General features: G+C 34.8%; 1 protein-coding gene across 8 annotated transcripts in view; it reads right to left on the minus strand.

The window, feature by feature from the left end:
- Positions 1–15,994, minus strand: part of LOC143257092 (uncharacterized) — a 78,185-nt gene that overhangs the window by 26,020 nt on the left and 36,171 nt on the right. For all 8 annotated transcript variants that reach the window (XR_013031684.1, XM_076515325.1, XM_076515348.1 and 5 more), the window contains 2 exons: positions 1,565–1,646; positions 1,111–1,162 (listed from right to left, as the gene is read on the minus strand). Coding sequence is in view for 7 of the 8 variants with exons in the window: in XM_076515325.1 (XP_076371440.1) it covers positions 1,111–1,162; positions 1,565–1,646 (134 nt within the window). In the remaining variant the exon portion in view is untranslated. The remainder of the gene's footprint in view (positions 1–1,110; positions 1,163–1,564; positions 1,647–15,994) is intronic.

Genomic DNA, 15,994 nt, shown 5'->3' on the forward strand with positions numbered 1-15,994 from the left:
ATTAATGTTATGAAAATGTAAGAAATACCTTCATAAATTGATATAAAAGTAAATGAATAATGTTAAACTCTTATATGATATACAGTACAAGTGTAAAATGGGTATTGCTGGGGAGGTGTTATTCTTAGGTATATCATGTCTTAGCTAAGTTTAACCATGTTACTTTGAGAAGATTAATGTTACTGTTGGCATAGAAAGTTACTTGCAGACATCAAAAGCTGAGTTTATTTAATTAAGGTATTCTATGTTATTACTGACTTACATTTCTCATAATCACTTTGCAGTAATAAATACAAACAAATTTGAATAGAACAGGCACTTTTTCCATATATTAACAAACCCGATTTTTCATATTTCTCTGCACTTAACAAATTTAGCTAATACCTAGTCCAGATTTGCAATTTCATTTTTATACCTGTCCAATTCCTTGCCTAATTAAAAATATACACCACATCTGAGTTCATTGGAAGTTAACACTACAATGAATATAGTTTTTTGTATAAGGTTCACATCATAACAAACATCTTTTACTTGTAATCCTGTTTATTAATCTGCTGTTATTTGACAACACACAAAAACCCTTCGTAAAATATGACAATTCTACATAACATCACAATAATCAAGGTGTTTTACAAGAACTACTTGCATAGTGATTACTGTGCCAGAAAATAAATATTTTTTTCTCTATATCTGATGTTATATTGCCGAAAATATTATTGAGAGTTTACCCAGCTTTTAGCTTTGATCTATTTAGCTAGCTTATTTTGTTTGAAATTTAATACCACATGAAACTGAAATAAGGTAAGTTATTCTTCTAACAATTAGGTAATTTTTTTTTAAATGTTTGAAAAGGTTAAGTAATGAGAATACAAAAATACAAGGTAACTCCCATTTTATATATATATAGTCAAAATTTATGTAAAATTATTCAAAAACAGGTAATTATTGCTCTAAACAGATGTTATATCATGACATTTTTTTTTATTCAAAGCATCCTTAGTCACAGGCACTTACTTAACAATCTTAGAATAAAACAGAATAGCACTAGGATCATAATATTGTTTTACATTTGAAATATTTTGTGTAATAAAATAATATGAAAGTACATACTCAGTGGGTGTTTTTCCTGAAATTTCCTGTGCTTCTGTTATCATTGTGATATCTATAAACACACGATATAGTCAATCATTCCACCTCTATGTTAGGCTTTAGGTATACATTTCAATAATTTTCAAACACTCAATGGATCAAGTTTGTAAATAATATCAATGGTTTTATACTGATATATACAAATACACAATTAGTATACATACATACCCATTTAACTGTTTGAAATTATGATGAGTTCAAAATAAATTTAATAAATTTCTTATTCTGTTTTTAAAATTACCTCTTTCCATCGATGCAGAAACTAATTTTTCAAGTTATTATTTCAGTCTTTTTTCTTATATACCTTCAAATAATTCATAATTTTTATGAAAACCCATTCTAAATTCTATGAGATAAATTTGAAGATTATTGTCAATGTTCTGGTATAAGTTTTACGCAGAATCTCTTCACTTAACTTGAAGTGATGCTGGTGTCTTCAGTAAACTGCTATCTTCTTGTGCTGATCTTTCACGTAGTCTTTCTACTTCTAATGCCATCTACCAGATAAAATATATGAGAAACATAATTCTTTATACAATTTATTAATCTTACTGTGCAAGAGTAGATTACTTGGTAAGCAAATTATTGTAACAAACTCTTAACTGGAAAATATGGTTTCAATTCTCAGTTTGGGCATTTAGATTTTATGAGATTTTTATTCGTTTGGTAACAAATTAATGTTACATAAGATTCAATATTGTCATGTACAGCTCATGGAAAACATTATATTCAACATTAGCCATAGAAGAGAATTTGAGAGTTGCAGAAACACTATGAAAAATACCCATAGTATTTACTGCTAGGGCAATTTGTTACACTGAACTTTTGAACATGTACAAACAGGCCATTTCATAACATATGTAGACAAGCATTGCAAGCCTAGTGTTTATAATAACAGTTAACCAGTTACCTACAAATTGGTCATTTCATAAAATATTGAGATAATGCTTCTATAAATTAGCTTCCACTATGGGAATTTCTAACAAATTACTTACAAACTAAGACTTTTAAAAAGGTACATATAGATACTTTGTTAAACTCTCTGAAAAGAAAAAAAAATTAAGCAAAAAATGTACAAATATTAGCTAATTTCTTACTTCTTTAATTCCCTACTAAAAAAAATGTGCATAACTTTTGAAATTGCTTGTAATTTAGGGATCTGTTACATTTAATAGCTTTAATGTTTTCATACACCTGATTTGATGAAAGAAAAATGTCTGTTCTATGTAATTATAAATAGATGGTTATAAAGCACACGCTATTAAGGTGGATAGTTAAAAGATTTAAGGCCTACCTTTACACTGATCTCTATCAATCATCTGCCATAGCACTTTAACCATTTTGTTGCATAATTAGACTCCAGAAGAATTCCCCAAAAGTTAATTTTCCATCATAAAAGTCTTAGTTTGACAGCTTTTTTTTACTTAATTTTATTACTTGTTTAAATTATTTACTTTTATTACTTTTTCAGCTTGGAGTGTCCATAACCATAAAGTTTTCACAGCTTGCATTGAAATTTCTTCAGAGCAATATTAATAATTGAAATTTAGTTTTAAAAAAAAATCAGTAAAATTTGTTGAAAAGGGTTCTTCAATATATGATAGTAATATTCATGGAAATGATTCCATAAGAAGTTAAATGGATTCCAAAAATATGAAATTGCATTATAGGTATAAAATATTATCCTAACTTCTAAAAATCATGTACTATACACAAATCAGTATTGATTGAAAAATCACATGTATAATATAATAATTTGGTTTGTTTTGAATTCTGCACATTTAAAGACTAGAGGGAAGGTAGGTGGTTGTTTTACTCGCCACTAAAATTTGAGCTACTATGTCACCAACGAATACTGGTATTGACCATCACATTATAATGACTTCATGGCTGAAAAGTCGAGCACCCTAACCAATAGACCATATCAAGCCATGCATATATAATAATTAATTTGCATCATCTGTAGAAGAATAGAAAAGAATGATGAAGCTTCTATTTTTTACTTTTGCAGTTAAGTGCAACACAAAAACATGGGGTACATAATTTCTTAAAATATGATGAAAATAAAGTAAAAATGTACACAAAGCTGCAGTGAAAGCTGGATTTTTAAGTAAATCATTGTTGCTCACAGATGGCAGCATATAGGGATGTTTGGCAACCACTTTAAGACCAAGGGAGATTAGTTTGCAGTCAAGGTAAGGAAAGAGAAAAATATTTTGGCTGCCATGAGGGGGGGGGGGAATCAATCTCTGCACTTATAAGTACCAAAAATCCAATCCACTAAATAGCAGCCAATTACTATCCTATACATGTGTTAATGTGATAATAAAATTAAGCATGTTAGTAGATGTAGCTGCAAAGTTTACCTAAAAGTATTCAGTGAAGTGGAGACACATGGTTTCCACCTGTTCTTTCTGTTTTATAAATATTGGTTCTAAAACCATTTGAAAGATTACATTATCACTGTCAGTAACAAAAAAGCTTACAATAGATCCTTGTTACATGTATCCTTGTTTGATTTTGAAACACCAAGACGATGAGATCATTTTTGGTGAACACACAAGAAACTGTCTTATATTTGCCATTGTATTTATATGTCAAAAAATGGCTCATGTGAGACATTAATCAACATAAATAATCATATTCTATATTACTTCATTTATTAATTGTACAGATAAATACAGCAAAGATGTTAACAGCTTATAATGATGATTACTTATGAAATCCATAGCACAGTAGTCTTGTGAAGGTTACTACCACATGCACAAGTCATTAGTTAATATTTTTTGTTCCCAAGTAATTTCATTATTCTATCAAGTCCATGTTTTGTAGTTTTAGTTTTATTTTATCATTAAGCCATATTTTAGATATTTCTCATGCAGCTGAATAAATTTCATTGTAACTCAGTTTCTATGGCCACTTTACTTCAGATGTTTCCTTTTTTGTGATTTATGTTAATGTCTGGAAGTTTCTGATATAACATCTAAGTATAATTGATATAATTCTATTGCAATCTGTTAAGTTTGTTTACTTGACACTGTTATCCTTAAGCTAATTTAAATTATCTTATTTCTTCTAAGTATTGAGATGAGAGCTGATAACATTGCCGTGATTTTCATGTGTGTGAATTCAATTAATTTTTCTAATAAAGTTTCATTAAATTATACTAATGTAGTTTTCCATGACTACTTTAAAAGTGAGTACCAATTTCAAGTTACAATGGAAACCTGAATATAGTTAAATATGAGCAATAAATTTATGCTCTCCATAGGATTTTAATTACCATACTTTTTAATGTATATTAAAACAACGAGACAGTTTTCCCTTCGTAACACAGAAAGATTAATTAAAACAAAAGTGATATTATCAAATCACTTTTATCCAAATAATAGTACAAGACAAAATGAATATTTTTTCTGAGCCTTAGAATCCCTTTCTCTGTTGCTGTGTTTAATTCATATTTCTATCTAGCAAATAGTATATATAACATCCTAGACACGTGAAAGTTATTTTTGTAGGCATTATTTTAGTCAAGGTGTCTATAAAAAATTATATTGTTGATTGTTCAGAAAGAGGATTAACATTATGTGATTGTTGTGGTTTAATGTCTGGAATTTTCTTTAAAGTTTTAGAACAGTTTTGAGCAATATAAAACTTGAGTCAGATTAGATAATTAATGATTTTTGCACAGTTTCCATACTTCAAGAACAAAAAATTTCTGTAATTTGTTATCTTTTTCAAAGAACTTTCTGTGAACTAATTTCCTCACAAAATACTTACATTCACTCTTCAGCACATTTATATCAAGGCTGTTCACCTTATACTACAAAATACTGCACTAGCAACTCTTAACAATGAACTATGTATGGCATTCAAAAGGTTCTCAAGCAGAATGCAATAGAATTATTTCAATTTTCAAAAAAGAGGTTCATACTTCATTTGCTATTAATATTAAACCTTTTGATCACTTACCACAACTACAGGAATTTTTCAAAATTTATTGTACAAACAGTAATTCTGATTTTATAATCAGTGGATTCTACACTAAAATTAACTAAATGTTATATTATATGAAATATTTCTATACAATGCATCTACCTTTATTCTCTAATTTTTCAATACCACATTACTTCTGTCATTTTGGACTGTTTGATTGTTTCTATTTTCTTAAAAATTTGAAACTGATTTTGCTTTTATATGCTTTATCTTGTACATACAGTGCATACTCCTTTAATGTTTAAACAAAACACCTGCACAAAATATTTACTTTTAAATAATTCATTTTGAAAACTAAATGTTTCCAAAGGAAGCTTGTAATTTCTAAAAATGCAGTATTGTAATTATTTAAATTTAAACAAAACAAATTTTTGTATGTTACACTTTTGATAATCATTTAGAAAAGTTTAACATCTGCAACATAAACTAGCCCAGCATCTTAATGGCAGTAATTCACACAACAGCATAAATAAATTACAGATACTACTGTGATATGTATATATAATACAAAAATAGTTTGGTCTGTCAACTAAATTTTAATGTAACAGAACTGGCCTAAGAAGAAAACTGTATGGTGTTTAAGAAACAACTATGATCTCCATTGTGTAAGGATTTTTTGTACATACATTTAAGTTGTTTTGAATGCATATATATTATTTTAAAAACAAGTGGAATGCATGCTGTTCATTTATTTTGAAATTTATTGCCAAGAAGTCACAGACTCCAACTATAGAAGACCCCTTAACTCAACACACCTATATTATTAAAATGTTTTATTGACAATATGACACCAAAACTGAAGATTAAATTGTTTGTTTCAAAGATTTCTTTTGAGATAAAGGAATAATATCTTGGATAAAATAAAACTTTGAACTATGACATATATGATAATACTAATTTCATTAAAATAAATTAATAGTAAAGTGATTTAATTACATTTTTAATGTAACTCAGTAGCACCAAAAGGTATTTAAAAAATTTTACCCATCATATAGTTACTTTTTGTAAGTTATTTAATGACATTAAATGGAAAGGTCCTTTACAAATCAGGTGAGAAAAGTATAATTTTCTTATACTGAAAATATAATTCCAAAAGTTACTTCTCCCAACAAAATTAGCTGCCCTATATGTGCAAACTTTTTTAATGCATGCCACAAGCCTTCTGTTCCCCACACATTGGCATCAACATATACCAACGTGTCTCTTACATAAATTATCACGTGTCATTTCTCCACCAATAAGAGAACAGTATACTCATATGACACATGTGACTCCCTCTATGCACCTCTACAGAACTATCACTTTGAAGTTTAGCAGAAGACAGAAACACTGGAAGAGCATGGAGAGGAAGGGTTGGAAGTGTGAGAAGAGAAAAGTACCTATGAAAAATATATTTTCACTATAGCAAAATTATAACTTCTGACACAGTACGTCCTTCCACTCACAAGATTAGCTGGAGCCCCACACTATTAGAAGAAAGGCCCAATATGATGGAAAAATAGATGTACCCTCTCTCAAAAGCATCCAGAGGATATCCCCAGAGATTAGGGAGTCAGACTGTAAGATCTGAAGAAAGGAACCACACCACTTCTACCACGTATACTCTTTGGATGGAGGATACACATAAGAATACTTGTGTGACCAACCAGGCTGAAGGCACAAACTGCCAGAGTTAGTAGATGAGAAATAGTCAACCAAATTAGAAGCAACTAAGTGGTGAGACCCATAGCAAAGATGTCCCCATGAGGAAAACCTCACTGATGGTAAAGACCCCTAAAAATGATGGTATCTAATGCCAACTTCATTGAATATATCCAATTGTGGTGCAAATGCAATCTGGATCATTTATTCTGAAACCATGCAAAGTCCAAAAACATAGTTCCCTGAACTTGTGCCCACTTGGTAGGTGATATATGTATAATCACCACAGAAATGTCCAAATGAATTACCCTCAGAGGCAATATCAGAAGAGAAGGAAATGATGTAAGGGCTGACATATGGATAAATGTTCAAGAATAGTGATATGCAAATTCCTATCATCCACAAGTCATTGGTTCATAATCCCTCTGTGACTGGCCCATACTCTCCACCTCCAAAAGGATATATCCTTGAAAAGATATAGGCCCAGATCCAGGAAGGAAGTAACACACCACTCAACATATGGGCTCAGTCCAGCCACCAATGAAAACTTTCTTACATGGTAGGAGGAAGGATATTGAGGGTGGAAAGAAGATCACAATCAAGATCCCATCATTCATAAAGTACCCACTGAAGAGATCTCATATGGACCTGACTGAGAGGGATCGGTGATTTCAAGGAATATCACATCCCCTAAGGCAATAAAACACCCTGAGAAGTAAATGACAGATCTGAGAGGGCATGATGAACCAAAAGTTCCTTTGAACTAAGCCATAATGAAGAAGGAATTACTCAACTGATATTCGTGTGGAAAAGGACCTCTAAATAAACAATATAATAGAATGGTTCTGTGGAAGGACTTTTCCAATTTGAACAATCAGCCAACCCCAGCCACCATAAAAAGTGGTTGCTGAGTAGAACTGATCAATTCCTGGTTTGAATGAGCAAAAATAAGCCAGACATCCACATAATAATGAAATTGCAGTTCCTGAGCAAAGACATGCCATGAAAAAGTCCAGACAATTTGATAAAAAATGTAAGGTGCCAAGGCAAGTCCAAAGGAAAGGGCCCAAATTGTTAAACCACCCTGAGATGGCGAAACCAAAAATAAAGAAAAGATTGAAGTAACAGCTGATATATGTAGGTAAACATCAGAGACATACCTTAATGTCATCCACAACCCACAAGAAAATGCCCATCTCAGGGTGAGAAAAGACCCCATAGTACACTGGGATAGGAAAATGAAGCAGTTGCCAATCACCAGTTTGGGGATAATGAGAGAGATGGGAATAAAAACCTCTTGTAGTATGAAGTACACATTAGACTGTCCACTGCAAAAGCAATACCCAAACCACTTCTGACAGATGCTGGAAGGTCACACAATCTCATGGAGGAAGTAAGAAAACAGGGAAAGGTTGGTTGATTGATTTGGTGTTTTATGGCACAAAACAGCTAGGCTATCTGCACATACATCTGGTAGAAAGTTAAGTTTAAAGTAAATTTAGTAAAATTCATAAAAGGAAATTAAAGTAAAACAAAACAAAGTTTAAAAAAAAAACACAATTTACATCTAGTCTATAACGTTAAGAGAAAAACTACAGTAATACAAGTAAAGGACTTCTGTAGCATAATTGTATCTATCATAACTCACCAGGAAGACTAATAGCTAAGTACAAAATCCACTGTCAGTCACCTGAAGTTGGCCTTTCTAGTCCTGGTACCTAGTTATTTGATGTTATGACCATTTTCAAAAAATAAAGTAATAAAAATTTTAAAAATAACTCACTAGAATGACTAATAGGTAGTTCAAACAGCAGTGATAGTCACCTGAAGTTGGCCTTCCAATCCTGGTTTCGAGTTATTTGATGTTATGGCCATTTTCTCATTTCAATCGAACTAGATGGACTGTGGTTCTTATAAGGGAATAACATTAAAAAAGGTCTAATGTATAAATGAAAAAACGTAAATGGCATTAAAAAGATTAATGGCCTTTAATTTAAAAGACTAAAAACATTTCCAAGGTGGACAGTGTCACCATCACCAATAACACTGTCTGACGTTATGGACAAACCCTGGGACAGAACATTTAAAATTATGCCATCATTTAGAGTCGTACGACGGCAAGAAAGTAAAATGTGGCTTAATGTGACCTGAGTGTCATACAGATTACACATTGGTGCATCAGTTCCAAATAAAAGAAAACAATAAGTTAAAAAACTGTGACCAATGCGTAGTCTAGTTAGAACAACTTCCTCTTTCCAATCCTCATGGAAGTATAATTAGTGCAGTTTGAGTACTGCTTATCTTCTATATGATCCAGGCCAAAGGAAATGGCATACAGTTCAGCAATGAACACAGAAGCTATAGATGGAATTCTGTGAGCAACCACTGAACCACAACAAACCATGGCAGAGCCCACACAGTCACCTGATTTTGAACCATCTGTATAAACAAGTTTGGAAAGATGTTCAGCAAATAGCAGATAGTATTTCCAATTGGGTGTTTCTGCTTATCTCAGATAATTTAAAGATAGGTCATATTTGGGGACTGTAATAAGCTATGGAGGGATGGGCTGACTAGTGGATACAGCAGTGTTATCCAAGGACAGACCTAATACATCCAACTGCAACTGGATACAAAGGCCATAAGGAGCAATGACAGATCGTGTGTTCTGAAAAAGTATGGGCCACTAAGGAAGGAAAACACAACCCTAGGTGGAATGCTTTGGTGAGGAACAAAGTTTTGAAGCATATAGTAAAGACAGTTGTAAATGGCGGGGGTGCAAAGAAGGTTCATAAGACTATGTATAAGCTCAGAACTGGGGAAGTGCAGAAAGCCCCAGTGCAGAGCTGAAGTCCTTGATGATGAATGGGGTCCAGCATCTTTAAAGCCAATGGTCTGGCAGAGCCATAGACCAGTGATCCATAGTCGACTTTCAATCAAATAAGAGCATGATATATCTTTAGCATAGAGCATCAATCCGCTCCCCAAGTGGTGGAAGAAAGAACACGGAGGATATGCTCTTGTACATTTGACCTGTACCTGCTTGGTGTGTGGTATAAAGGTCAGCTTATAGTCAAAGATAAGCCCCAAGACCTTTGTTTCAGGGATCACAGACAGCACAACTTCACCGATATGGAGTTCAGGATCAGGGTAAATACCCTGTTGGTGGCAAAAATGCATGCAAACGGTTTTAGAGAGAGAGAGAGAGAGAGGTTAAAGCCGTTTACTGTGGTCCACTTCAGTAAACAATATACGTCATGTTCAACGACTCACGAGATGTGAAAGTAGTCAAATTAGAACCCATTTGGAATGCTGATAGGGAATTGTTTAGTGATGACATTAATCTTTATACTGAAAAGTGTGACACTCAAAACACAACCCTGAGGGACTCCAAGATCCAGTAGAAGAGAAAGGGAAAGTGTCAAACTCACACGAACTTGGAATTGTCTGTCCCTTAAAAAATTTGTAATAGAAATGGGCAAATGGCCACACAACCCATATATATGTCATACCTCCATGTTTTATCATAAGCCTTCTCAATGTCAAAGAATACTGATACAAGATGTCGCTTGAGAAAGGCTTCTCTGAATGATGTTTCAAGTCGAATCAGGTGGTCCACAGTGGAGCGCTGTCGTCGAAACCCACACTTGGTGGGCAAGAGGAGGTTGTTTCATTTGAGGAACCAAACAAGACGAGCTTTAACCATCCTCTCTAAGGTCTTTCAGAGATAGCTCGTCAATGCAATTGGACAGTAGTTTGAAGGAATCTTGGGATTTTTCGAGGCTTAGAGAAAGGTAAGACAATAGCCTGGCACCAGGCATCAGGAAAAACATTCTCCTGCCAGATCCAGTTAAAAACAATCAGAAGAAGAGCAAGAGAAGCAGGAGATGGTGCAGCATTTCATAGTGTACATCATCAGGTCTAACTGATGAACTGCCAGATCGATGAAGGGCCAGTTTGAATTCCACCAGTGTAAAGGGACAACTACAGTCATAAAGATAATCAGCTCAAAAGGAAAGAGGTGATCCCTCTGCTCAAGTCTTGATGGATAAAAAGGTGGAGGAACAAGCAGAAGTGCAAGATACCTGGCAAAAGCTTTCACCTAGAGTATCGGCAATGCTCTGGGTATCAGCTACTTCCTGGCCATCAGAGAGCAAGATCGAGAGGAGGACAGAATTATATTGCCCACTGACCTTTGGAATCTTGTCCTATATGACTTTGGAACTGGTGGTAGAAAATATGCTGGTTGTGAACTTAATCTAAGATTCTTTCTGGCTTTGATGTCTTACCCACCAAGCATGTGCATGGGCCTGCTGGAAAGAAATGCGGTTCAAGAATGTGGGATATCTACGAAAAGTATCCCAGACCCATTTTTGAGCCTTCTGTGCCATGTAGCAGGCAGATTTCCACCATGGACAGGATATTGTGGAAAATGTGTCAATGTTTTAGGAATACACTGAGAAGCTGCTTGTATAATACAGTCAGTTACTGCTGCCACACAGTCATCTATTGATGGCAGGATCAATTTCCGTGAGAGCAGTGAAAGAGGGCCAGTTTGTGTGATCCAGCTTCCACCAGGGGCATGCAGGTCGGGTGGCATCAACCACCTCCAGTCTCTCTCAAAATTATAGGAAAATGATCACTGCCTCGTGGATTATTGTCAACCCTCCATGAAAAATGGGAGAATAGTGAAAGGGAGTAAATTGAGAGGTCAATAGCAGTAAAGGACTGACTAGGTGCATGAAAATAAGTAGAAGAACTAGTACTGAAAAGAGAAAGGTTGTGATCAGAGAGCATACGCTCTACAGAGGAACCCCTCATATCAATATCAGCACTTCCCCAGAGAAGATGATGTCCATTAAAGTCCCCCAGGATTAAAAAAAGAGACAGCAACTGTTCAATGAGAGCATCAAGGTCTCTACAGGTGACAGGTAGAGAAAATAAAAAGTGATGGTACGACCCAAGGAAACACGAATGGCTATGGCCTCCAAGGGTGTGTCGAGTGGGAAAGTCAGGGCAGGTACATGCTGATCAACTAACAGTACCACCCATCCATGCATTCATCCATCACACAGCCTGTCATTTCTGTACAAAGTAAACTGCCGAAAGGTGACTGTATTGGCAGGTTTCTGAAACGTTTCATGTAAAGAAAGACATACAGCATGGTAGGAAGCAAACATTGTTTTGATGTCATCCAGGATAGAACGTAAACCTCAACAGTTCCATTGTATTAAGGTGGCCATTGTTATTTAAATGTAAGCAAATTGGGTGAAGAAACCTTCTGTATATGACCACGTTTTTTTTCTTTACTGTCTTTATTCAAAGGAGGTCGATTGACCTCTATGGATCCTGTCCTGGATTGATTGAGCAGGTCTTTGCTGTTGGAAGAGGATTCCAGTGATTGAGGATGTGAACAAATGATCATCTTGCATCTTAGTGTGGGAGAAGAAGATGAATCCAAGAAAATGCCTGTACCTGGAACCAAAGGAAGTGGATCTTGGGATTTGTTGAATTGTATGTAAGGGACAGAAATGAATTTTGAAGTTGATTCTTCAACTTTTTTTAACCATAGAGGTCAAAAGACATCTCATTTGTTTTGAGAGCGATTCTTTTGGAGGCACAGAGAGATCTGTCTGCACTTCCACTGTAGTAGCAGAACAAAGTGCAGCAGCATACATCCGAGATGAAGTGGTGGAAAGCAACATTCGAGCCTCAGGAAAAGTAATGTTATGAATCGTTTTCAAACACTGTACCTCTTTTTCTTCCAACCATTTAGGGCAAGAACGAAAGTAGGATGGGCGAGAGCCATAGCAATTGACGCAATGAGGATCCATTTCATACTCATAGGCATTGTTGTCCTTGCCAATGCAAGAAGCAGAAGTCAAGGAACTACGACATGATGTTTTTGAGTGACCGTACTGCTGACACTGGAAACATTGGAGAGGGTTTGGAATGTATGGCCTTACCCTGCAATTAAAATAACCTGCCTTGATGGTGGCAGCAGGTCAACATGGTGATGTAAATGTCAGAATGAGGATACAGGTCGACATCGCAATTCCATCTTTGCAAGTGGAGATACCCCTCACTGCAGAAACTCCTTGAGTGGAGAAACCAGAGAGAACTTCTGCCTAAGGGATGTTCTACAAATGCCTCTCAACAATAACTCCTTGTAATGAATTCAAAGTAGCATGAGGTGTAACCTCAATAGGTATGTCCCCAATTGCCTTTGAGTGCAAGAGGAGCTCACTGTGTTGAGATGTGGGTGGAAACATTTTGAAGATTCTTCAGTATTAAGACATGGTCGTTTACCTATGGACTGTTTTTTCACTATTTTATTTAAGTTTTTATTCAGAGGATGCATAATAAAAAAAAAATTTTTGGTACCCACTGACCCCATGCACCATGGAGCCCTACAAGGAGACGCACTACAATGCCAAACAAGGACACTGCAGCCATGCCAGGGTTTCATGAGCACTACACCCAAACACCAGCAACAGATACCTGTTGAGAAAATCCAACACTGGTACTTGGTTGACCCTAGCCCAAGTGGGCCAGCCAATTGACCCAAGAGGGGCCACCCCAAGGCAGCCCGTCTACAGGAATTCAAGGCCAAAGCGGTGTATTAGGGTTGGACCCCTCAACCACCAGGATCCTCTCCTCCCCTTCATGGATTGCTATGCACGGCAAAAATCGATGTGGATTTCTGTACATGGTGAGGGGAACAGGGAAAGGAAAAGCCATAGGTGGGGAATGAAATAGGAATTGGATGCATATGAAGCTCTGACAGAAATGGCTTACAATATTTGAAAAGGTGAAATGTTAGTAAACTGGTGACAACCAAGGCTTGATAATATACAAGACAGTATCAATATGTAATGTTCAAGAACTGGGGCTATACATAAATCCCTAAGAGAAGTTGAGGGTAAATACACCCAAGCAAATACAGTATCTCAACTTATTATGTCCCATCAATAAGAAACTATGTAGTAAACGCCAGAGCTGAAAATGAGTTGTCAACTAAAATAGAGGAGAAAAGGACAAGAGTATCTCCAGAATTCCTACAAAATTTCTGTAAAGAGCTGCAGAGGGAGGTTTATGTTAGAAGAACATCAAAAGAAGATGGTGAGGGTAACAAGAGAGCAAGGATATTGGGTATGTGGTAGATAGATATTATTTGGGAGCCACTTCCCAAACAGGTAAAAAGTAACCTAACAACTGTTGATCTAAAACTGAATAGACAACACAATGTTAGGAAAAAATGAAATAATTAGAATTCCTCATGGGGAGAGACATGCCAATCCCCTTTGTAACTGTGAAGTCAATGGATTGGCAAGAACGTTAATATCAGAGTGAGTGAGGGAGGAAAGTCCAAAAAGTTAAAAAGATCACTAATGTAATAAGGAAGGACAAGGTGAATAAGAAATAGGTGATCAGGATGAAACATCATAAACCTGAGGCATGAAATCCATTAAGACTGAATTAAGCCTACAGAATTCCTCAGCTCAGAAATGAAAATGATCGGCAAACTCTGTAAGCAGAAAAAGATCATCAAAGTCTTCATCATCCAGCAGAGGCTCAGTAGTTTCAGTAAAAGCCTTGATGAAGTTTGAGGATAAAGGTTGAACCATGTAACATTCAATCTCTTGACACATAAAAACAGATAAATCTACAGTTGAGTCACCTACATCTAAGGCTCGAGAAAAATGCTAGTCACTGTTGTAACCCCTGAAGTAGTGAGGCTAACTTGGAAATACATCAAAATGCAAAATGTAAAAAACAATTAATAATACAATCATATATTGTCACCTATAAATAAAAAGCAAATCAAATTTTTCTGTACACTTGACTGAACTTAGCTTGCCTTGGTACCTACAACAAAACAGCTGAAATTAGTAGATGTTTCCCTGATTTTCTCTATTTACATGTCCCCAGATACAGTGTTCTTATTTCACTTCATATATTTACTTATTTTAAAGATCCTGGATAAACAAAAAATGAAGGATTATCAAGGATACTTGATAATGAAGGCCTCGTTTAGGCCAGAGAAAAATGCTAGTCACTACTGTAACCCCAAAATGGTAAGGCTAACTTTGGGATGTATTGAACAGAAAGTTTAACCAAACTCAAGTGCAAAAAGAAAGCAAATGGAATTAGCTGATAAATATGAATAAAATAATCTGATTGAATAAATCAAGTTGAAAAACAAAGTTGAATATGTTGCAGTATACAAACTAAAGAACACAAACACTGCCAAACAAGAAGTGACAATTCAGTGGAGGTGCACAGAGATAATCACATGAGTACACTATTCTCCTATTAGTAGGAAGGTGATACATGATGATTTACATGTTAGAATCACTTGGTTCTAGTAAGAGGTTACTAAATCCTTGTGGTATGTGTCAAGAAAATTTTTTCATATAGGGGACAGTAATGAATGAAAATAGCTAATCTTGAGAGAAGAGAGAGTTCCTGTATTGCAAATCACAAACTAGCTTACATATAACAAGTATCATGCCACCATTATTCATCTGTACAGGTGACAAAAGCTGCTTCCCACATGAAGCAAAATCTTAATAAGTAAAGTCTATCATGAAAAGGAATAAAGGAAGCAAACATATTTTCTATCTGTTGAAAATACATCAAAATTACTTCACAATTTTGCATTAATTTCCAGGCTTCTCCCACCCAGGAAAAGCAATATTATTATTTCAGATAGCATGACAACCATGTCTGTCGGTATGTTACTGAGTTACATTATGAAGTAGTGATTTAATTTTTGATTACATCTGTTAATAAATTAGTTAAGTTTTAGATATTTAGTTTATGTTCTGACCAAAGTACTAATAAATAGGCCATACACTGTTCAGAGCACAAAATATTAGTGAGTAAAACTGTTGTATTAATGTCTGTTGTAAACTTAAACGTACTATCAAATATCAGATAAAATAACCTGTAGTTGAAGAAATAAAAAAAATCCTTTATTATCATTAAATGGACTGGACTTTGCAGTCTCCTTTTTTCCTGAATAAACCAAAAGAACACACCTAAAAACAGAAGCTATTATGGCAATATCAATCATTCAATGTGTTTTGCACAGTTCTAAATAAAATTATTTGCATTTAGATAAGCAGATTAAAAAACAACAAACTACAACTAGAATGAGTTCTCTAACTCATAGAACATTTCATCATCCTCATACAAAATCAGA

The sequence above is a fragment of the Tachypleus tridentatus genome, chromosome 1, assembly GCF_004210375.1.
Source record: "Tachypleus tridentatus isolate NWPU-2018 chromosome 1, ASM421037v1, whole genome shotgun sequence".
Taxonomy (NCBI): domain Eukaryota; kingdom Metazoa; phylum Arthropoda; class Merostomata; order Xiphosura; family Limulidae; genus Tachypleus; species Tachypleus tridentatus.